Genomic DNA, 17,624 nt, shown 5'->3' on the forward strand with positions numbered 1-17,624 from the left:
TCCTTGTCAAGGGCGTGAACGTTGGTAGACTCTCACAGAAAGTGGCCCATTAATTTCGTCTAGTTTTTTGTATGACGACGAATCGCAGTGTTTATCCTGTTATATGTGGTTTTCGCAGACGGATTTCCTTTTGTTCTCATTAGTTTCCGCTCCGCTCGTCTACGTGCTGCGCAGAGGTTCTTCAATTTCAAATCAGGAGCCGGGAAATGGTTGGGCAGTTTCAGCAACGAAGTTTCCGCTCGCTCGCTTTGCAACATATCTGCGAACAGCCCACCAGTGTATTTGTCCAACGCTTCTCTGTAGGTGTCCCATCATGTTACATTGCTGAATTGTCGACCAGCAGTTCGAAATCCCAAGATAATGGTGAAGATGGGGAAATGGTCGTTGCCTATCCTGTCGATGTACCAGAAGGTCTGAGGAGTGAAGTACAAGGCCTATTGCACTCCATGAATGTGATGGCCTGAAAAATGTAGGTTTGCCATTGTTCGCCACACATAAGTCGGCAGCATCCGCAGCTGCTAGAAGTTCCTTGCCTCGGAAATATACAATCTTATCTCCCCAAAGTGGATGGTGCGCGTTAAAATCACCACAGATTATTTGAGGAGCGGGAAATCGAGTGTAAAGGTCCTTTAGGAAAGTCTCCGAGGAGACCTTTTTGTCGTGGGCTTATGTACACCGATACCACACTAATATTTCGGTTTTCCAGGCACACTTGCACAGCAGCGACTTTCAGTGAGTTGGAACAGAGGTCTTGCACTGGTAAGGCGACGTGAGGTATTTCCCGCTTTATGCATATCAATGCGCTTCCATTTGCGAACGACGTTATGCTGTTGTTGCCGTATCGGGTGTACCCTGGGAGCATCCTTGCATCCGGTAGACCGGCTTCGGAGAGGGCTAGAATTGGTATTGGGATATCGCGCAGGAAAAGGTTGAGTTCGCTCAGACGTTTTAAAAGACTGGCGCAGTTCATTGCATTATTAAGGGCCCTTTTGAAGGACGAAATAGACCAGAAGGGCGAGACATTGCCATTACTCTACTGTGTGTATGTGGAAGCGGAGCAAAGTAACACTGACTCTACAGCCAGGACTGCTTCCAACATGTCCTTTGTTGAACTCGTAGTCATCTTAGCGACGTGTGAACGCATTGCGGTGAACAGAGCGCGAATAACGTGCTCGAGGTTTTCTTGCTGTTTGCTTCCAGATGGTATTTGAGGTGGCTCAGTGCATCAGCGTAGGTGCGCTTGGCGGACTCTTTCGTGATGCATTTCTCACCAGCGTTGAGCACTCGCGTTGACTCAGTACCAGCTCTTGTCGGATTTAGGTGTGGAAAATTTCCTGCGTGCTCGTTTTCCTAACCGCCATGTTGTGGGCCGCCGGGCGTCTTCTTTGTGAGCGATGGTTCTTTCACAGTTTTCGGGCCGAAGGCAAACGTCTTATTTCTTCGCTGCGCAGCTGTTCGTGCTGGACATCGGCCGTACCTAGCTGGGTGGTCGCCGCCACAGTTTGCACACACAAGTTTTTCTTTACTTGTACATGTCTTGAAGTCATGAGGCCCCCCGCAGCGCTTACATCTTTGTTGCCCACGACAGTGCTTAGAAACATGTCCAAAACGCTGATATTTAAAACAGCGTGGTGGCGTTTCCACGTAGTCTACAAGCTCGTGTCTGGTGAAGCCAAGGTTGATCTTCTCTGGACATCCCGAAATGGGAGCGAATGTGAGAACCACGGAGTCAGTGCGCCGTGATTCGCACTCAGAGAATGAGGTTTGGACCCGTCGTATGATTCTTCTTGCGTGGTATACACCCTGAGGTCTCAGGTAGGTTGACAGCTCTTCGTCCGAGTACCATCTTGGGACTCCTTTTATAATGCATGTATTTTTCATGTAGCTGTGCGGTACACGGGCAGATATGGCAAGGCCGCAGATAGTGTTGGTCTCTAGAAGCATATTAGCTTGGTGTTCTGTCTCTATATCCAAGAGCAGGGCTCCCTGTGCTGTGAAATGGCTCTTAACTGGGGCTCCACCGAGAATCGTTTCAATTTCCGAGTATAGGTCAATAGGATTCACTTGCCTCAAGTTAGCTCCTTCGGATGTTGGATCAATTAACACAGGAATGCCCACCGCCCTGTCTTTGCGATGTCGCACAAGGCGGAAACCATCCTCGTCCATGTCTAGATCTGGGAGGTTCGCCCCGTTGTGGTCCCCGACGACAGTTGATTCGTCCTCTGATTCAACGCTGTGTGTTCGCTTGCAGTCAGGTATGCTTGCGCAAACAAGCTGGTGCTTCTGGCCTGATGTAACACCTTGGGAGGTCATGGCGGCGTTCTCACTGATGCTTGTTTCGTTTCTTCTAGCACCTTACGGCGTGGCGGGCTGCGCAGCACCAGTCAGTTGTCGATACGGCAGGTACCTTTTCCAGTCGTCCGACGTCTTGAGCAGTTCTCAGTCGTAAGATAAACAAAAATAATTGATAATTGCAGACAGAGCTACTTAGCCAAGCAGCAAAAGCTTCGTTGTCTTTCACCTTCTCTTGTTTCAGTAGTCTCTGCATTATATATATAGTGTCATGTGATCATTTTTTTTCGATTAAGCTCGCATGGTGGTACTTTTCGTAGGATCTACTATTTTCACCTGGATGTTCAAGCTAGTTTGGTGTGTTTTTTTTTTGTCGTAGGCACGCTTAGTGTGGTGTAAATACTGACACTTGCATGTTCTAAAGTATTAATATATCAGCTGATTAAAAAAGACAAATTTAAGCTACAGTGTTTCTTTATGGTTCTGTGCCTTTACTTTTTAATTTTGCCTTTAGTTTGCTTACTTTCTTATTGATTGGTGCCTTTATTTCATGGAGCCTCTGTTCTTTTCAGCCTCATTGCTTGATTACATTTATACGGTACATTAAGTGGTTAATGCTATTTTTGTAGATAGAACATGCATTTGGGTACTATGTTACATTTATTTGAGCATGCTTAGGTGAGTAAATATCTCATACATGAAGACATTCTAGTATACAAATCAAGCAGAGACGTGACATAGAGTACATATATAGTAAATATAGCTAATAGTATAATGTAACTTGAAATTTTGAGAGAATATGTGCCGAGATATGAAATTAGTTTAGTTACTGATTTGATTTGGCTCCTGAGATCATAGGTTAAGTATGCTAAGATGGTATTACTGAAAATCACCCTACAACACTTATTTTGGCATGGTCAGTAAACACTGCCAATCAGTAGCTCTACCTCTTGAGAACATGAGATTCAGAGATTATAGTGCGACATGTGAGATGGAATTTACAATTCATAAAGTCTTCACTCTGACGTTAATTTTTATTTAACTTGAGGGTCCCTGTAACCCTCACACCGCTTTATGACCCTGCCTTCCATTTCACATTTCTTGCTGTGCTATGTTGTCTATGGTTATGCTGTGTATTCCCCTCTCACACCTTTCTCTCCGTCTAACCCTCATATCACTTCCTAACCCTGACTTCCATTTCACATTTCTTGCTGTGGTACACTGTCAAGGGTTGTGCTGTAGATTACCCTCTCACCCGTTTTGTACCCTTGCAGCACTCCGCCTCCCCTTCAGTTTCCTTTCCGATTTCAGTGCTGTAATACTATACTACGATTGACTATGCTATGCTCGAAGGTGCTTAGCACATACCCTCTTTCTGTTGAGCTGGTCGCACAAACTGGCATAATGAAAAGCTTAAATAGCTTTGCTGTTTAAATTGGTGCTAAGTTCACCGGTCTCATTTTCTTTGTGCAGGACTGGGGTTGTCCACTCATCTAGCAAGCAAAAGAGGTCTGAAGTCACATTATCGACACTGCCACCGCTGTGACTTTTGTGACTATGAGACTGATATCTTGTCTCATATGCATAGGCACACGAGTGTTCACACAGGCGAGCGGTCATTTCGGTGTCACTTGTGTCCGCAGAGGTTTTTACAGAAAAGCGATTCGGTACGTCACCTGTGCATCCACAAAGGCGAGAGGCCACAGAAGTGCCACCTCTGCCCTCAGAGCTTCTCAGACAAATCTCATTTGGTACGTCACTTCCGCATTCACAAAGGCTAGCGACCACACAAGTGCCAACTGTGTGCCAGGAACTTCTCTCGAAAGTACACAATGAAAGAGCATCTGTACACTCGCACAAGCGATCGACCGTCTAAGGGACCGTTATGTTCCTACACGTTCGTGTCGAAAAGCAACCTCAACAGGCATTTGCGCAGGCGTCATTACAAGTGAACGCTTATGTGGAATTCTCGGTGACTCCTCTATTCGGCTACATCTGACTGGGTGCTTTAGAGCACTTTGACAGGGATAAATATTTTATAAAAACCGTAGCCATAACACTATATGACATCACAGGACTAAATCCTGACAATGGCAGCCGTATTTCGAGGGGGGAGGGGCCTCAATGGAGTATCGTCAGTGTACTTAAATCATGCCATATATAAAACTCTAGGCGGCAAAGTGTAATCCGAGTTCTTCATTAAGGTTTTCTTGCTTACATGAAGTTTTTGTCAAATAGCTCATAAAGGCATTTGTTCACCTGACACATTGCTTCTATCATTGAAGAAAAGTACATATGTTCCAATCAGTTGAGCACTACACTATTTTATTGAGGAAGAAACTCTCTTGAGAGGTAAATAAATTAGGAATGCTTGCTTCATGCTTCAGGTTTTTTGTATCACTTGCAGCTGTTCACATTTGGCCTAGTTTTGTTAACGTACATTTGTATTGTCTTGCGTCGCACTTAGTGACACTTTTTTGCCCGCATGAGGTGGAGGTTTGTAACGGCTGGCTCCCGTGAAATGTAGGACTTGCGTTTAAGAATCTTATCTTTGCAGTGTTGGCTGATCTATAGCTTGAGATTTTATTAGTTCAGTTGAGTCTCCTTGCAAGCTGCCCATGTCAGCAACACAGTTTTTGTATCTACAGATGTCCGTAAGTTTTTTACAGTTACGAAACATTTTATTTGGCAGCCTTTGACGAATGTACAAGTAAAGACCAGTTAAAGAAGCGTGTAGGAGATTTCAAAAGCTGTTGGGACTTGAAGGCTGCGAGCTTCCTCTTCGTTCCCGTCTTGAACATTCAGCAAGATAATTACTGCGGAATCCCAATGGCACTCATTGTATTCATTTGTCAGCATTAACGTAATGCATTTTTCAAGCCAAGTCTCGTACAAGTCATCAAAAGTCCATGAATACACGTGAATTGAATTTTTTTGACTGCTTGTGATCGTAGTGTTCTTTTTCTGATGTGCCTTTCTTACTTCTCGTGCACCAATTTCAGCGAGAACTCTGTTATTGCTGTTCGGTACACGTCAAAAGAGCCCTCTAACATTTCTCCGACCGCTGTGCTCTGTTTGAGGACTACGTCGATATAAATACAGAACAGGTAAGTACATATAAGAATAGCAACAATAGGACTACATAGTTGCATGTTATTGAGCAACATAAACTTAGCGTACAAGAGCACAAAAGACTGTCCTGTATTCTCTCGCCCACTAAAATTTATGGCACTTTTGATGACAGAGCTAGAATTATCTGATCTAATTACTTTTGTGGCATATGCATTTTTGAATGTTTTTATCTTCAAGCTGTTGAATCATGCCAAATTGCAGTATTTTTTAATATGAGTGTTTGTTCATTTATCAGTTGCCCTAGTAAAAATTATTTGTGTACATGCTATTAGTGTCCTGTATGTTGAAGGTTTTGCATCGGTAATTCTTGATACTTCAATGCTTCCAGTGATCATGTGTGAACCCATTTGCATTTTATTGCGTTCAGTACGCTAAGACAAGCTGCGTGGTGGCGCTTGTGCCCTCATTTATTGAGACAATTGAATAAAACAGTTATGAGAACCGTCAAATATATATATATAAATAAATATATATACATATATATATATATATATATATATATATATATATATATATATATATATATATATATATATATATATATATATATATATATATATATATATATATATATATATATATATATTGTGAGCAATATTTATGCGTTCTATCTCTTTATTTGTATATACTCATCTTCACCACTTCAGTTTAGGTTGTGGGGCACATACTCGAGACAATAAAGAAGAGTTTTGAGGGTTCTGAACGCCACTTAAAATCAGGCAAAATTTATCTGACCCTGCACTGACGGCTTCTCCAGAGTACAAACACTTGTTATTTCCCTGGCGCAGTGAACTGACTAAATCAAGGATGATGGAAGTTGTCATCACGAAATTTCGTTGCCGCGTTACCTCCCTCAATTTTTACTTGCATAGATCAGGCATATTGAATTCCCCTTTGTGCATTTACTGTAATCAAGAGGAAACGATCAGTCATTTTTTATTACATTGTCGCCGTTTCGATTTATTCAGGCAAAGCATACTAGCACCACCTCTTCAAAGACTGGGCTTGCAACTATCACAGCCTGATCTTCTTTCATTTGGAGCCTCTACACTGGGTTTCAGCCACAGGGATGTTTTATTCGCCGTTCAAGAATACATCACTGCGACTAAACGATTTTCTTGCTAAATTGCTGTCTCAAAATTTTTCTTATTTTTTTTCTGCAAACTTGATATTGGTATTTCAAATCAAAATTAAGTTACAAAAAAAATTGTAGGAATGACACAATGCTGAAAGTTTAGGGCAAATTCACCTTAAAATCGGCCAATCCCCTTCTTTGGGTACGAGCCATTTCTACAGGGAAACAACAACAACAACGACATCTTACAAGTGGTGGAGAGTGCTGCCCGGTTCCTGCGTCCCCTAGCGCTCTCAGACACCCCCAGCGTCTGCTTGAACACATCCCTGGAGCTCCGTTCAGGCCGCCACTTAAACGACCTGGGTTCGGTAATGTCGCAAGCCGACCAACTCAGTGCGCCAGCTTCGCCACCACTGCCACTGCCAAGAAACCCTTCTCACCTGGTCACCAGCCCTCAAAAGATCCTCCGCTGTTCGCAGGGCTTCCGGGTGAAGACATGGAAGACTGGCTTGAGTAGTGCCATCAACAACTAGGATAAGCCTGGAAAACTCACCCACATTGCATTCTACTTGAAAAATGTCCCAAAAACGTGGTTTTTCAACCACACTGCAGATTTTCCGACATAGCCCGCCTTTACACATCAGCTCCGCCAGATTTTTGCCTAACCGTCGGATATCGTCAAGAAGAGGCTTGGTGCACGTGTTCAACACCCCGGCAAGTCTTCTACTTCTTACATTGAAGATATTCTCACCCTCTGCCGCCGCATCGACAACTATATGGCGGAAAAGGACCGTGTGCGCCACCTGCTAAAAAGCATTGTGACTGTCGCTTTTAATGCGTCTGTGGTGCAGAATCCCCAGACCGTAGCCGATGTTGTCACTACCTGTCAGCGCCTTGAGGAGCTTCAGACCACTCTGGTGCAACCTGATATGTCTGATCTGAGCTCGAGTGATGACACTCTATCCGCACTATAATCGGCGAGGAAATTCATGCACAGGCTTCACCTCGCCATCTTGATATTCGAACGACGCCACCTGCTACTAGACTACGCGACGTCGTGAGAGAGGAACTGGCCTCGATGACTCACACACCAGTTCCCAGCTCACATCCCAGGCCTATACGAAGTTAGAATCACGTTGCTGCAACAACACCTGCGCTTGTAAGACGGCGTCCAGGACTCTCAAGACTCTTCTTTATTGTCTCGAGTATGTGCCCCACAACCTAAACTGGAGTGGTGAGGATGAGTATGTACAGATCAAAAGATGGGACCCATAAATAATGCTCACAATATATATATTGTGAAGAAGATGTGTGCCTGCAGCGAGCAGCATCGCCAACGCTCGGCTCGCTCGGCTCGTGCTTCGGTCCGTTGCTGTGCCGATCGCTGGACGCTTCTTCACGCTGTCTCGTCGCTGCCTTAACGGCCAATAAACCTCTTCACATTTGGTGGAAGGTGCTATTAATCCCCGTTACTACACCCTGGAGCTGCGAAGCCGCACGCTACCACCTGTCATGACTGCCAACGCCACTACATTGACGCCTTCGCTCCAGTTCAACAGCCCTGGCCATCCTACGCTACGGCAGCCGAAGGTCTTCAGCGGTGCGGATGGGACCGACGTCGAAGACTGGCTCGAGCACTACGAACTGGTGAGCGCCAACAATAAGTGGGATGAAGCCGACAAGCTGGGCCACGTGATATTTTATCTCACTGGCGTCGCCTAATTGTGGTTTAATAACCACAAACACAACATCCCCACATGGAACGTCTTCAAGACGGCGTGTGCAGAAGTGTTCGGTCGGCCGGCTGTCCGCAAGCAGAGGGCAGAACAGCGCTTGCGCATCCGCTCTCAGCAGACTGGCGAGACCTTTACCAGTTATATTGAGGACGTCGTCGACCATTGTCGACGTGTGAATGACACCATGCCCGAATTTGACAAGGTCAAAAACATCCTGAAGGGCATCGACGACGGTGCATTTCAAATGCTCTTGGCAAGGAATCCAAGCACAGTTTCTGAAGTCGTCAGCTTGTGTCAGAGCTACGACGAGTTGAAAAAGCAACGCACTCTGACTAGGCAGCTTCAGCCTGGTGGTGAGTCACTGTCCAGTTTCGACTCCATGACCGACAATTCACCATTGCTTCAGCAAGTCCGAGCCTTCGTCCGCGAGGAAGTCGCCCGCCAACTTTCCCTAGTGCCCTTTACTCACGAGACCACCACCCGTCTACCTGCCCCGCTTCGCACTGTTATATCGGAAGGGGTTGCACAAGCTGTTCCTCTTGCGCACTACGAGCCACCTCTATCTAGCCGTGGTCACTGCCCGGGTGTTGCACAGCCGGTAGGCGCTCCTGTCACCTATCCGCCAGCCGTTCAGCCTGTTGCCGCGCCCCTAACCTATGCAACGCAGCCTCTGGCTCCTCCTGTCGCCTTTTCGCAAGAGATGCAGCCCGTAGCCGCGCCGCTCACATATGCAGACGCTGTACGTAGGCTCCCGCAACCACCCTACACCATGCGCTCACAGCCCGCACACCCGGCTGCTTATACTGCACCTTGGGCGGCAGCACCAGTCGCCAATCCCTGGAGGACGCCCGATAACCGACCGATTTGCTACGCTTGCTTCACTCCCGGACACGTTGCTCGCTACTGCCGCCGTCGCCCTCAGACGTTCGGCAACTATGCCCGCTCGTCGCATCCCGGCAGCCAACCCTTCGTCCAATACGGGCCGGTCTCGCCACCTCGCTATTCGCCTACTGACCACCTTGACTTCCAGCCGCAACGCGCACCCTCTCCTCGTCGGCGATCGCCCTCCCCCATGCGTCGCCGGCCCGGACCCTCCGACCAGGAAAACTAAGCAACGCAGTTCAAGAGGCAAGAACTGCGCCGTTTTCGAACTCTTAAGCCCTCGCTCCTCTCCTGCTAACGTGGTCGCAGTAACTGTTGAAGGTTATTGTACTTTCGCCCTTGTGGACACTGGCGCCGCTGTTTCTGTTATTGCCGCTAATCTCTGCCGTTTATTACGCAAAGTAACGACACCGCTTTCGGGACTGTCGCTTCACACCGCAAGCGCACAGCAAGTAACGCCTCTCGCAGCCTACACTGCAAGAGTCTCCATCGAAGGTATTCTTTACATCGTGGAGTTTATTGTTCTTCCTGTCTGTTCGCATGACGTCATCCTCGGGTGGGACTTCCTATCCCGCCATAATGCCGTCATAGACTGCGCACGCGCCGAAGTTGAGTTTTCACCCTTGTGTGATGTCCCAGCACTGGACGCTCCTCATCAGCCGCCGAAGTTGCTCGTTCATGAAGATACCGATATTCCGCCTGGAAATTGCGCCCTTGTTCCCGTTTCATGCAACGCCTACACTGACGCTACAGTTTTTTTTATGCCTTCCGATATCTTCAAATGTCGTCGAGCTTTGCCGCTGCCTTTCGCAACAATTGACCTTGCCGCCGGAAGAAGCAACATGTTCGTAAGCAATCCGCTTTCCACACCTGTCACATTGCTTGCGGGGGAATGTCTCGGCCGCGTGCAGGATCTCGACCCTTCGTTTTTGTTTGATGTCCCGGACGACTACTGCGACCACCCAAAATCACTGTCGGCCCTCGAGGAGTCGTTCAAAGATACGTTTTCCAGCGCCATCGCCGACACCCTCACTCCCACCGAACATGCCGACCTGCTGGATCTTCTGCATGAGTTCAGGAGTTCGTTCGATGTGTCGCAACCTCAACTGGGCCGCACATCACAAGTCAAACATCACGTTGACACCGGACTACACCAGCCACTGCGTCAAAGACCATACCGTGTCTCCACTGAAGAGCGCCGCGTCATCAACGATCAAGTCGAAGATATGCTTCGTAGAGACGTCATTCGACCATCTCACAGTCCCTGGGCGTCTCCCGTCGTCCTGGTGCGTAAGAAAGACGGATCTATCCGATTTTGCGTGGACTATCGTCGTTTGATTAAGATAACCCGCAAGGACGTCTATCCTTTGCCGCGCATTGATGACGCCATTGACACCCTTCACGGAGCGGAATTTTTCTCGTCGTTAGATTTGCGGTCTGGCTACTGGCAGGTCCCAATGGCAGAAGCCGATCGCCAAAAAACTGCATTTATTACACCTGACGGACTATATGAATTTAACGTCATGCCCTTTGGGCTTTGTAACGCGCCTGCCACGTTTGAACGTCTTATGGATAATACGCTACGTGGCCTCAAATGGAATATGTGCCTCTGTTACTTCGACGATGTCGTGGTTTTCTCCCACGACTTTCCTACGCACCTCCTTCGCCTCAGGCACGTTTTGAGTTGTCTGACCAACGCTGGTCTGCAGCTTAACCTGAAAAAATGCCGCTTCGCTGCACGCGAGCTCATCATTTTAGGCCACATCGTGTCCTTACACAGCGTATTACCAGACCCAGCAAAACTTCGAGCAGTCGCAGAATTTCCCAAGCCGACGACCATGAAAGAACTTCGCAGTTTTGTAGGCCTATGCTCCTATTTCCGGCGCTTTGTTCGCAATTTTGCATCTATCATATCACCGTTAACCCAGCTTCTTCGCGGTGACGTGAACCTCACCTCCTGGTCCCCTGCGTGTGACGTTGCCTTCACTACTCTGCGCTGTCTGCTCACTTCCCCACCTATTCTTCGCCACTTCGACCCGACGGCTCCTACCGAAGTGCACACCGACGCCAGCGGCGTCGGGCTAGGCGCGGTCCTCGCTCAACGAAAGCCCGGCTATTCAGAATACTTTGTAGCCTACGCTAGCCGCACTCTGACGAAAGCCGAAACTAATTACAGCGGGACAGAAAAAGAGTGTTTGGCTCTGGTGTGGGCGCTTGGAAAGTTCCGGCCGTACTTATACGGCCGCCCGTTCGATCTAGTAACTGATCACCACGCGCTTTGCTGGCTCTCCGCGTTGAAAGACCCTTCTGGCCGCCTTGCGCGATGGGCACTTCGCATCCAGGAGTACGACATTCGCGTCGTATACCGCTGCGGACGCAAACACTCTGACGCTGGTGCCCTGTCCCGCTCACCTTTACCACCAGATCAGACGTGCGGAAACACTTGCCTCCAGACCTTGTCATCGTTAAATCTCGACTCGATCGCCACCGAACAACGTCGTGACCCGTGGATCACCTCTCTTATCGAATATTTATCTGGCACGCCCCACCTTCCAGTATCTCGATCCCTCCGACGTCAAGCTTTCCATTTCGCCATCCGCGATCAACTTCTTCATCGACGCAACTACGCTCCCGATGGCCGCCGGTGGTTGCTGGTCATTCCACGCACTTTACGATCGCAAGTATGCGCCTCCCTTCATGACGATCCGCAATGTGGCCACGCCGGAGTGTTCAAAACATATGAACGCCTTCGCCATCGCTATTACTGGCGCGGCATGTACAATTTTGCACGTAAATTTGTGCAGTGCTGTCCTGACTGCCAGCGACGTAAATCAACACTTCCACGTGCGACTGGCGCATTGCAGCCGCTTCCATGCCCTGTTAAGCCATTTGATCGCGTTGGCGTTGACCTCTACGGTCCCCTTCCATTGACACCAGATGGTAATCGGTGGATTATAGTGGCAGTTGACCACCTGACACGCTACGCCGAAACAGCCGCTTTGCCGAGCGCTACAGCTCAGGATGTCGCCTCTTTCATTTTGCAACGCTTTATCCTTCGACATGGTGCACCTCGAGAGCTCCTTAGTGACAGAGGCCGCGCTTTCCTTTCCGAGGTCGTCGAAACTCTGCTTTCGGAATGCCACGTCATTCATCGGAAAACGACAGCATACCACCCGCAGACTAACGGACTAACGGAACGGTTCAACCGCACGCTAGGTGATATGCTCTCAATGTACGTGGCATCTGATCATAGCAACTGGGACCGTGTTCTCCCATACGTCACGTTCGCATATAACACCGCAATACAAACCACCACGGGATTCTCACCTTTCTTTCTTCTTTACGGACGTGAGCCTTCCCATACAATTGATACCCTACTTCCTTACCGTCCTGATGCTTCCAGGTGTCCACCTATCTCCGATGCTGCTAGACAAGCCGAAGAGTGCCGCCAGCTCGCCCGTGCGTTCACCTCGGAAGAGCAACAACGCCAGAAAGAAACCCGTAGCACCTCTCTTCCGGATCCCAGCTATCCCCCAGGGTCTCTTGTGTGGCTTGCCATCCCATACCAAACACCGAGACTCTCCTCGAAACTTGTCCCCCGGTACGAGGGGCCTTACACCGTTTTGGAGAAAACCTCTCCGGTTAATTTCCTAATTGAACCAGTTTCCCGATCGGACGACATGCGCCGGCGTGCACGTGACATCGTCCATGTTTCCCGACTGAAACCGTACCATGAGCCTTTGCCTGAAACTTCTTAAGTCGCCAGGATGGCTCCTTTTGCAGCGGGGGCTATTGTGAAGAAGAAGATGTGCCTGCAGCGAGCAGCATCGCCAACGCCCGGCTCGCTCGGCTCGTGCTTCGGTCCGTTGCTGTGCCGATCGCTGGACGCTTCTTCACGCTGTCTCGTCGCTGTCTTAACAGCTAATAAACCTCCTCACAATATATATATATATATATATATATATATATATATATATATATATATATATATATATATATATATATATTGTGATGACGAACCGAAACTGGCACTCTGGCACAGACGCGCATGCTAGATGAGTGAGGAAGAAGAGGCAGAATAAGAACAGCTTGAGGCAAGCCGTTTGGAGCAACGCAGGCAGCTTTGGGGCACCCTCCTGCAGCTATCAGACCAGCTCGACGGCGTTGCCTCAGTGATATCAGCATTCTCACAAGCCGCCCCACCATCGCCGTCTACCTACGAACTGCCGGAGCTCGACGGGTTCCGGAACGACGCCGACAGCTGAGTGGCAACCGTCAACGTGCTAGCAATGCGCGCGGCCTGGACAGAGAATCAGAAATGGTATGCGGCCATAGACCGTCTTCGGGAAAGTGCAGCAGCGTGGCACCGGTATGAAGGTTGGAGGCAGCAGTCATGGGCGGAGTGGAGCTTGAAGCTCATAGCTGCTTTCAGTCTGATTCCCTGTGCCCCCTGCCCATGCAACTTGACCTTCTTCAGGACGGAACTGGGGAAAAGCCTGACCTAAGGGATGCGATTCGAGCCCCTAACATCCTGTCATCTCTTGGTGACCAAGATGCAGGGAACAATCGCGATCGTGTAACTTTGCCTTGCACAGGCATTTCTGCTGTCGTATTTATAGCTCCTGGGTAGCACCGGCCAGACGGTGCAGCTGTGTCCAGCAGGATCCTGATGGCAAGCTTTGCACAACGCTCCGCAAGAGGCCCCAACACAGGTCGTCCGGTCGACTTAGAGGCACCGGCCCCCATCCCACTGGACATTCTACCACCTAATGACACAGGTCTTTTTGCTGAGTATAATAACATCCCATCTGACAAGACGGAAGAGGATATGCGTGCGACGCATGCACTGCCTGAATCGGTAGAGTCTTCGATTTTCGGAACGGCTTCCGTCGAGGATCTCCCGCCAGTACGCAGCATGGCTTCAAGAAAAGCTGACTTTATAGCGTCCGGGAGCTCCATACCGGCGATGCTGCGCAAGTCACGGACTACGCAAGTCACGGTGCAGCAGCCACACCACAGATCAGGACGAGCAATTCACCCCAAGTTAGTGCGGATGTTTAATCACACCGAAAAACATCCCTCCATCCGTCGAAAATTGCGCAGCCGGCTGCGTTAGATGCTACTTGTTTCGCTGCCGGAACCACCATTTCCTTCCTGTTTTCTAAAATGTGGTGGGACGAAGGAAAGCGTTCTGTGATCAACCTGTGACAATGTCGATCCAGTCGGGGCCGCCCGTCAGAACCATCTCCAAGAAAAGCACACCTGCGCGGGAAACTTCTACCACGAGAATGCCTGCTCCGTCCACCAAAAGAAAATCGAAGTTGAACTGCTTTCTCTGAAAAGTCGCAGCGTGGTCGAGGCTGTAGACTGCACGCGACAGTCTATGTCGTCCCGCGGAGTCATCATCAACAAAGGGACCAACCAGGACCCAGTTCCCACCAAGACATAGCAAACGACCCAGATGGCATAGCCAGTGTCAGCCACCGGAGCCAATTTCGACAAACTTCCAGCTTAGTCGGGGCTGACCAAGACGACGCAGCCGACCCCGCCAACCCGAAGCAATGTCAACTGTTGCAGCTAGCCTCGCCCATATGAACATTGTCGTGTGGCCCATCGACAATGCTTGCAGCCATGACCAAGTATAATGACGAAGACCGAAACTGGCGCTCTGGCAGGGACGCGCGTGTTAGGTGAGCGAGGAAAAAGAGGCAGAAAAGAATGGCTGGCCCAGGATTGGGTGTTGTCTCTTTTCTCTTCATTATAATATATATATATATATATATATATATATATATATATATATATATATATATATGAAATAGATGATCAGAGTTTCTTCCGGCTACCGTAATAAAAGTCATAAACTTCGAGAAAAGTGCAGTATAGGAAACAAAACAATAAAATATTTATTTATACCTTACAGATTCGGCTGGTGGACCAGCCTTCTTCGAAGGATGTAAGAGAAATTGTACAGAGGGTGACCCTCTGCTACGGGAGCTTGTACCATTTCACTTACATCAACCGAAGAAGGCTGGTCCACTTGCCGAAACTGTTAAGATTAAATAAATATTTTATTGTTTTGTTTCCTATACTGCACTATTCTCGAAGTTTAAAACTAATATATATATATTGTTATGGCGTTTATTAGCCGGCACACAGCGAGTCTACACAATGGCGACAGTAACGGCCAAAACACGGGGTCTCCGCGCGAGCGGCGTTCTCTTTGGGCAGACCCACTAGAAAGCACATTAGAGTTCGACCCACTTCAGTGTTCGGCGGCTTCTGTACAATTACCCCGGGGTCGAAGAGGGAGCCGCCTGGCGACCTAACAGCTTGTCACTACGAGCGGGTCATAGTAAGCCTTCAGACGCTCCACGTTGACTATGTCGCGCCCGCGGCGGCGCATGTCCGAAGATTGTTCAATTGGCTCGATAAGATAGTTGACCGGAGATGTGCGCTCGATCACACGGTAGGGACCTTCATATTTCGGGAGTAGTTTGGAAGAATGGCCAGCTACAGAGGTCGGGATTGAGAGCCATACAAGGGAACCAGGGAAGAAGGTGGGCTCAGAAGTGGCGGAGCCATCACGAATACTCTTCTGCCGCTCTTGCTCATGCGTCGTAAAAGTCTTGGCAAGCTCGCGACACTCTTCAGCAAGCCTGGCGGTCTCGGAAATAGGTGTACACTCAGATGGGTCCGGCGTGTACGGGAGTATCGTGTCGATGGTGTGTGACGGGTGCCTTCCGTACAGCAAAAAGAAAGGTGAAAAACCAGTCGTGCTCTGAGGGGCGGTGTTGTAGGCGTAAGTGACGAAGGGCAGTATGGTATCCCAATTCGTGTGGTTGGCGGCGACGTACATCGACAGCATGTCGCCGAGGGTGCGGTTAAAGCGTTCGGTCAGACCATTCGTCTGCGGGTGGTAAGCAGTAGTTTTGCGGTGGACAGAATGGCACTCAGTGAGACTGGCATCGACGACTTCTGACAAGAAGACACGGCCTCGATCGCTGAGAAGCTCCTGGGGTGGACCGTGGCGCAATATAAATCGATGTAGTAGGAAGGACGCAACATCACGCGCAGTAGCCGCAGGGAGAGCGGCGGTTTCGGCGTATCGCGTTAAATGATCTACGGCGACGATGGCCCAGCGGTTGCCAGTGGATGTCAGAGGAAGTGGTCCGTACAAATCGATACCTATGCGCCCAAACGGACGGTCAGGGCAAGGTAGCGGTTGCAGACCGGCTGGTGACATGTGTGCGGACGGTTTGCGGCGTTGGCAAGCGAGACAGGAGCGAACGAACTGCTGGATGTAGCGGTACATCCCGCGCCAGAAGTAGCGTTGTCTAATGCGATGGTAGGTTTTGAATACCCCAGAGTGCGCGCACTGTAGATCAGAATGGAAGGATTCACATATCTCCGACCGCAGACTGTGGGGTATCACGAGTAGCCACTGCCGGCCATCGGCGTCGTAATTGCGTCGGTGTAGGATGCCGTCACGAATGGCGAAATGGTGAGCTCGACGACGCAAGGCACGCGTGGATGGCGTTGCGGACGGATCAGAGAGCAAGTCGATCAGTTGGGCGATCCAATTATCCTTTCGCTGTTCGGTAGCGATGATGTCAACATCAATGGCAGAAACAACAACCGAGGATACTGAGCAGAGCACGTTAGCTTCAGGCAGAGGGGAGCGCGAGAGGGCGTCGGAGTCAGCATGCTGGCGTCCGTTGCGGTAGAGGACGCGGATGTCGTAGTCTTGTAAGCGAAGAGCCCAACGGGCGAGGCGGCCTCAGGGATCCTTCAATGATGACAGCCAGCATAGTGCATGATGGTCAGTGACGACATCGAATGGGCGACCATACAAATAAGGTCGAAACTTTGTAAGAGCCCAGACGATCGCCAGGCACTCTTTTTCCGTGACGTTGTAGTTTGTCTCGGCTCTTGTGAGCGTACGGCTTGCATATGCCACAACATAATCAGGGAACCCGGGTTTGCGCTGCGCCAGGACAGCGCCGAGGCCCACACCACTGGCGTCCGTGTGCACTTCTGTTGGGGCCGTAGGGTCATAGTGGCGGAGAATGGGAGGAGACGTCAACAAGTGGCGGAGCTTCAGGAACGCGTTGTCGCACTCTGACGACCACGAATTGAGGGGCCCGTTACTTCCGAGGAGCTTCGTCAGCGGTGATATAATCGTGGCGAAGTTTCGTATAAAGTGTCGGAAGTATGAGCACAGGCCCACGAAACTACGCAGTTCTTTGACGGACGCAGGTTTTGGGAATTCGGCCACGGCCCGAAGCTTGGCTGGGTCAGGAAGAATGCCATCCTTGGACACGACGTACCCTAGGATGGTGAGTTGGCGTGCTGCAAAGCGGCACTTCTTCAGATTTAGTTGCAAGCCGGCATTGCTCACACGTGCGAAAACTTCTTTTAGACGTTGGAGATGGGTGGAGAAATCTGGAGCGAAGACAACAACGTCATCGAGGTAACACAAGCACGTGTGCCATTTCAAGTTGCGC

The 17,624-nt window shown here is 49.4% G+C and overlaps 1 protein-coding gene across 1 annotated transcript in view; it reads left to right on the forward strand.

The window, feature by feature from the left end:
• Positions 1-14,566, forward strand: part of LOC142768361 (uncharacterized) — a 45,834-nt gene extending 31,268 nt beyond the window's left edge. The window contains exon 3 of the mRNA XM_075870331.1: positions 14,340-14,566. Coding sequence (XP_075726446.1) covers positions 14,340-14,566 — 227 coding nt within the window. The remainder of the gene's footprint in view (positions 1-14,339) is intronic.
• Positions 14,567-17,624: the final 3,058 nt, after the last annotated feature.

This window comes from Rhipicephalus microplus, chromosome 8 (genome assembly GCF_043290135.1).
Source record: "Rhipicephalus microplus isolate Deutch F79 chromosome 8, USDA_Rmic, whole genome shotgun sequence".
NCBI classification, from domain to species: Eukaryota; Metazoa; Arthropoda; class Arachnida; order Ixodida; family Ixodidae; genus Rhipicephalus; species Rhipicephalus microplus.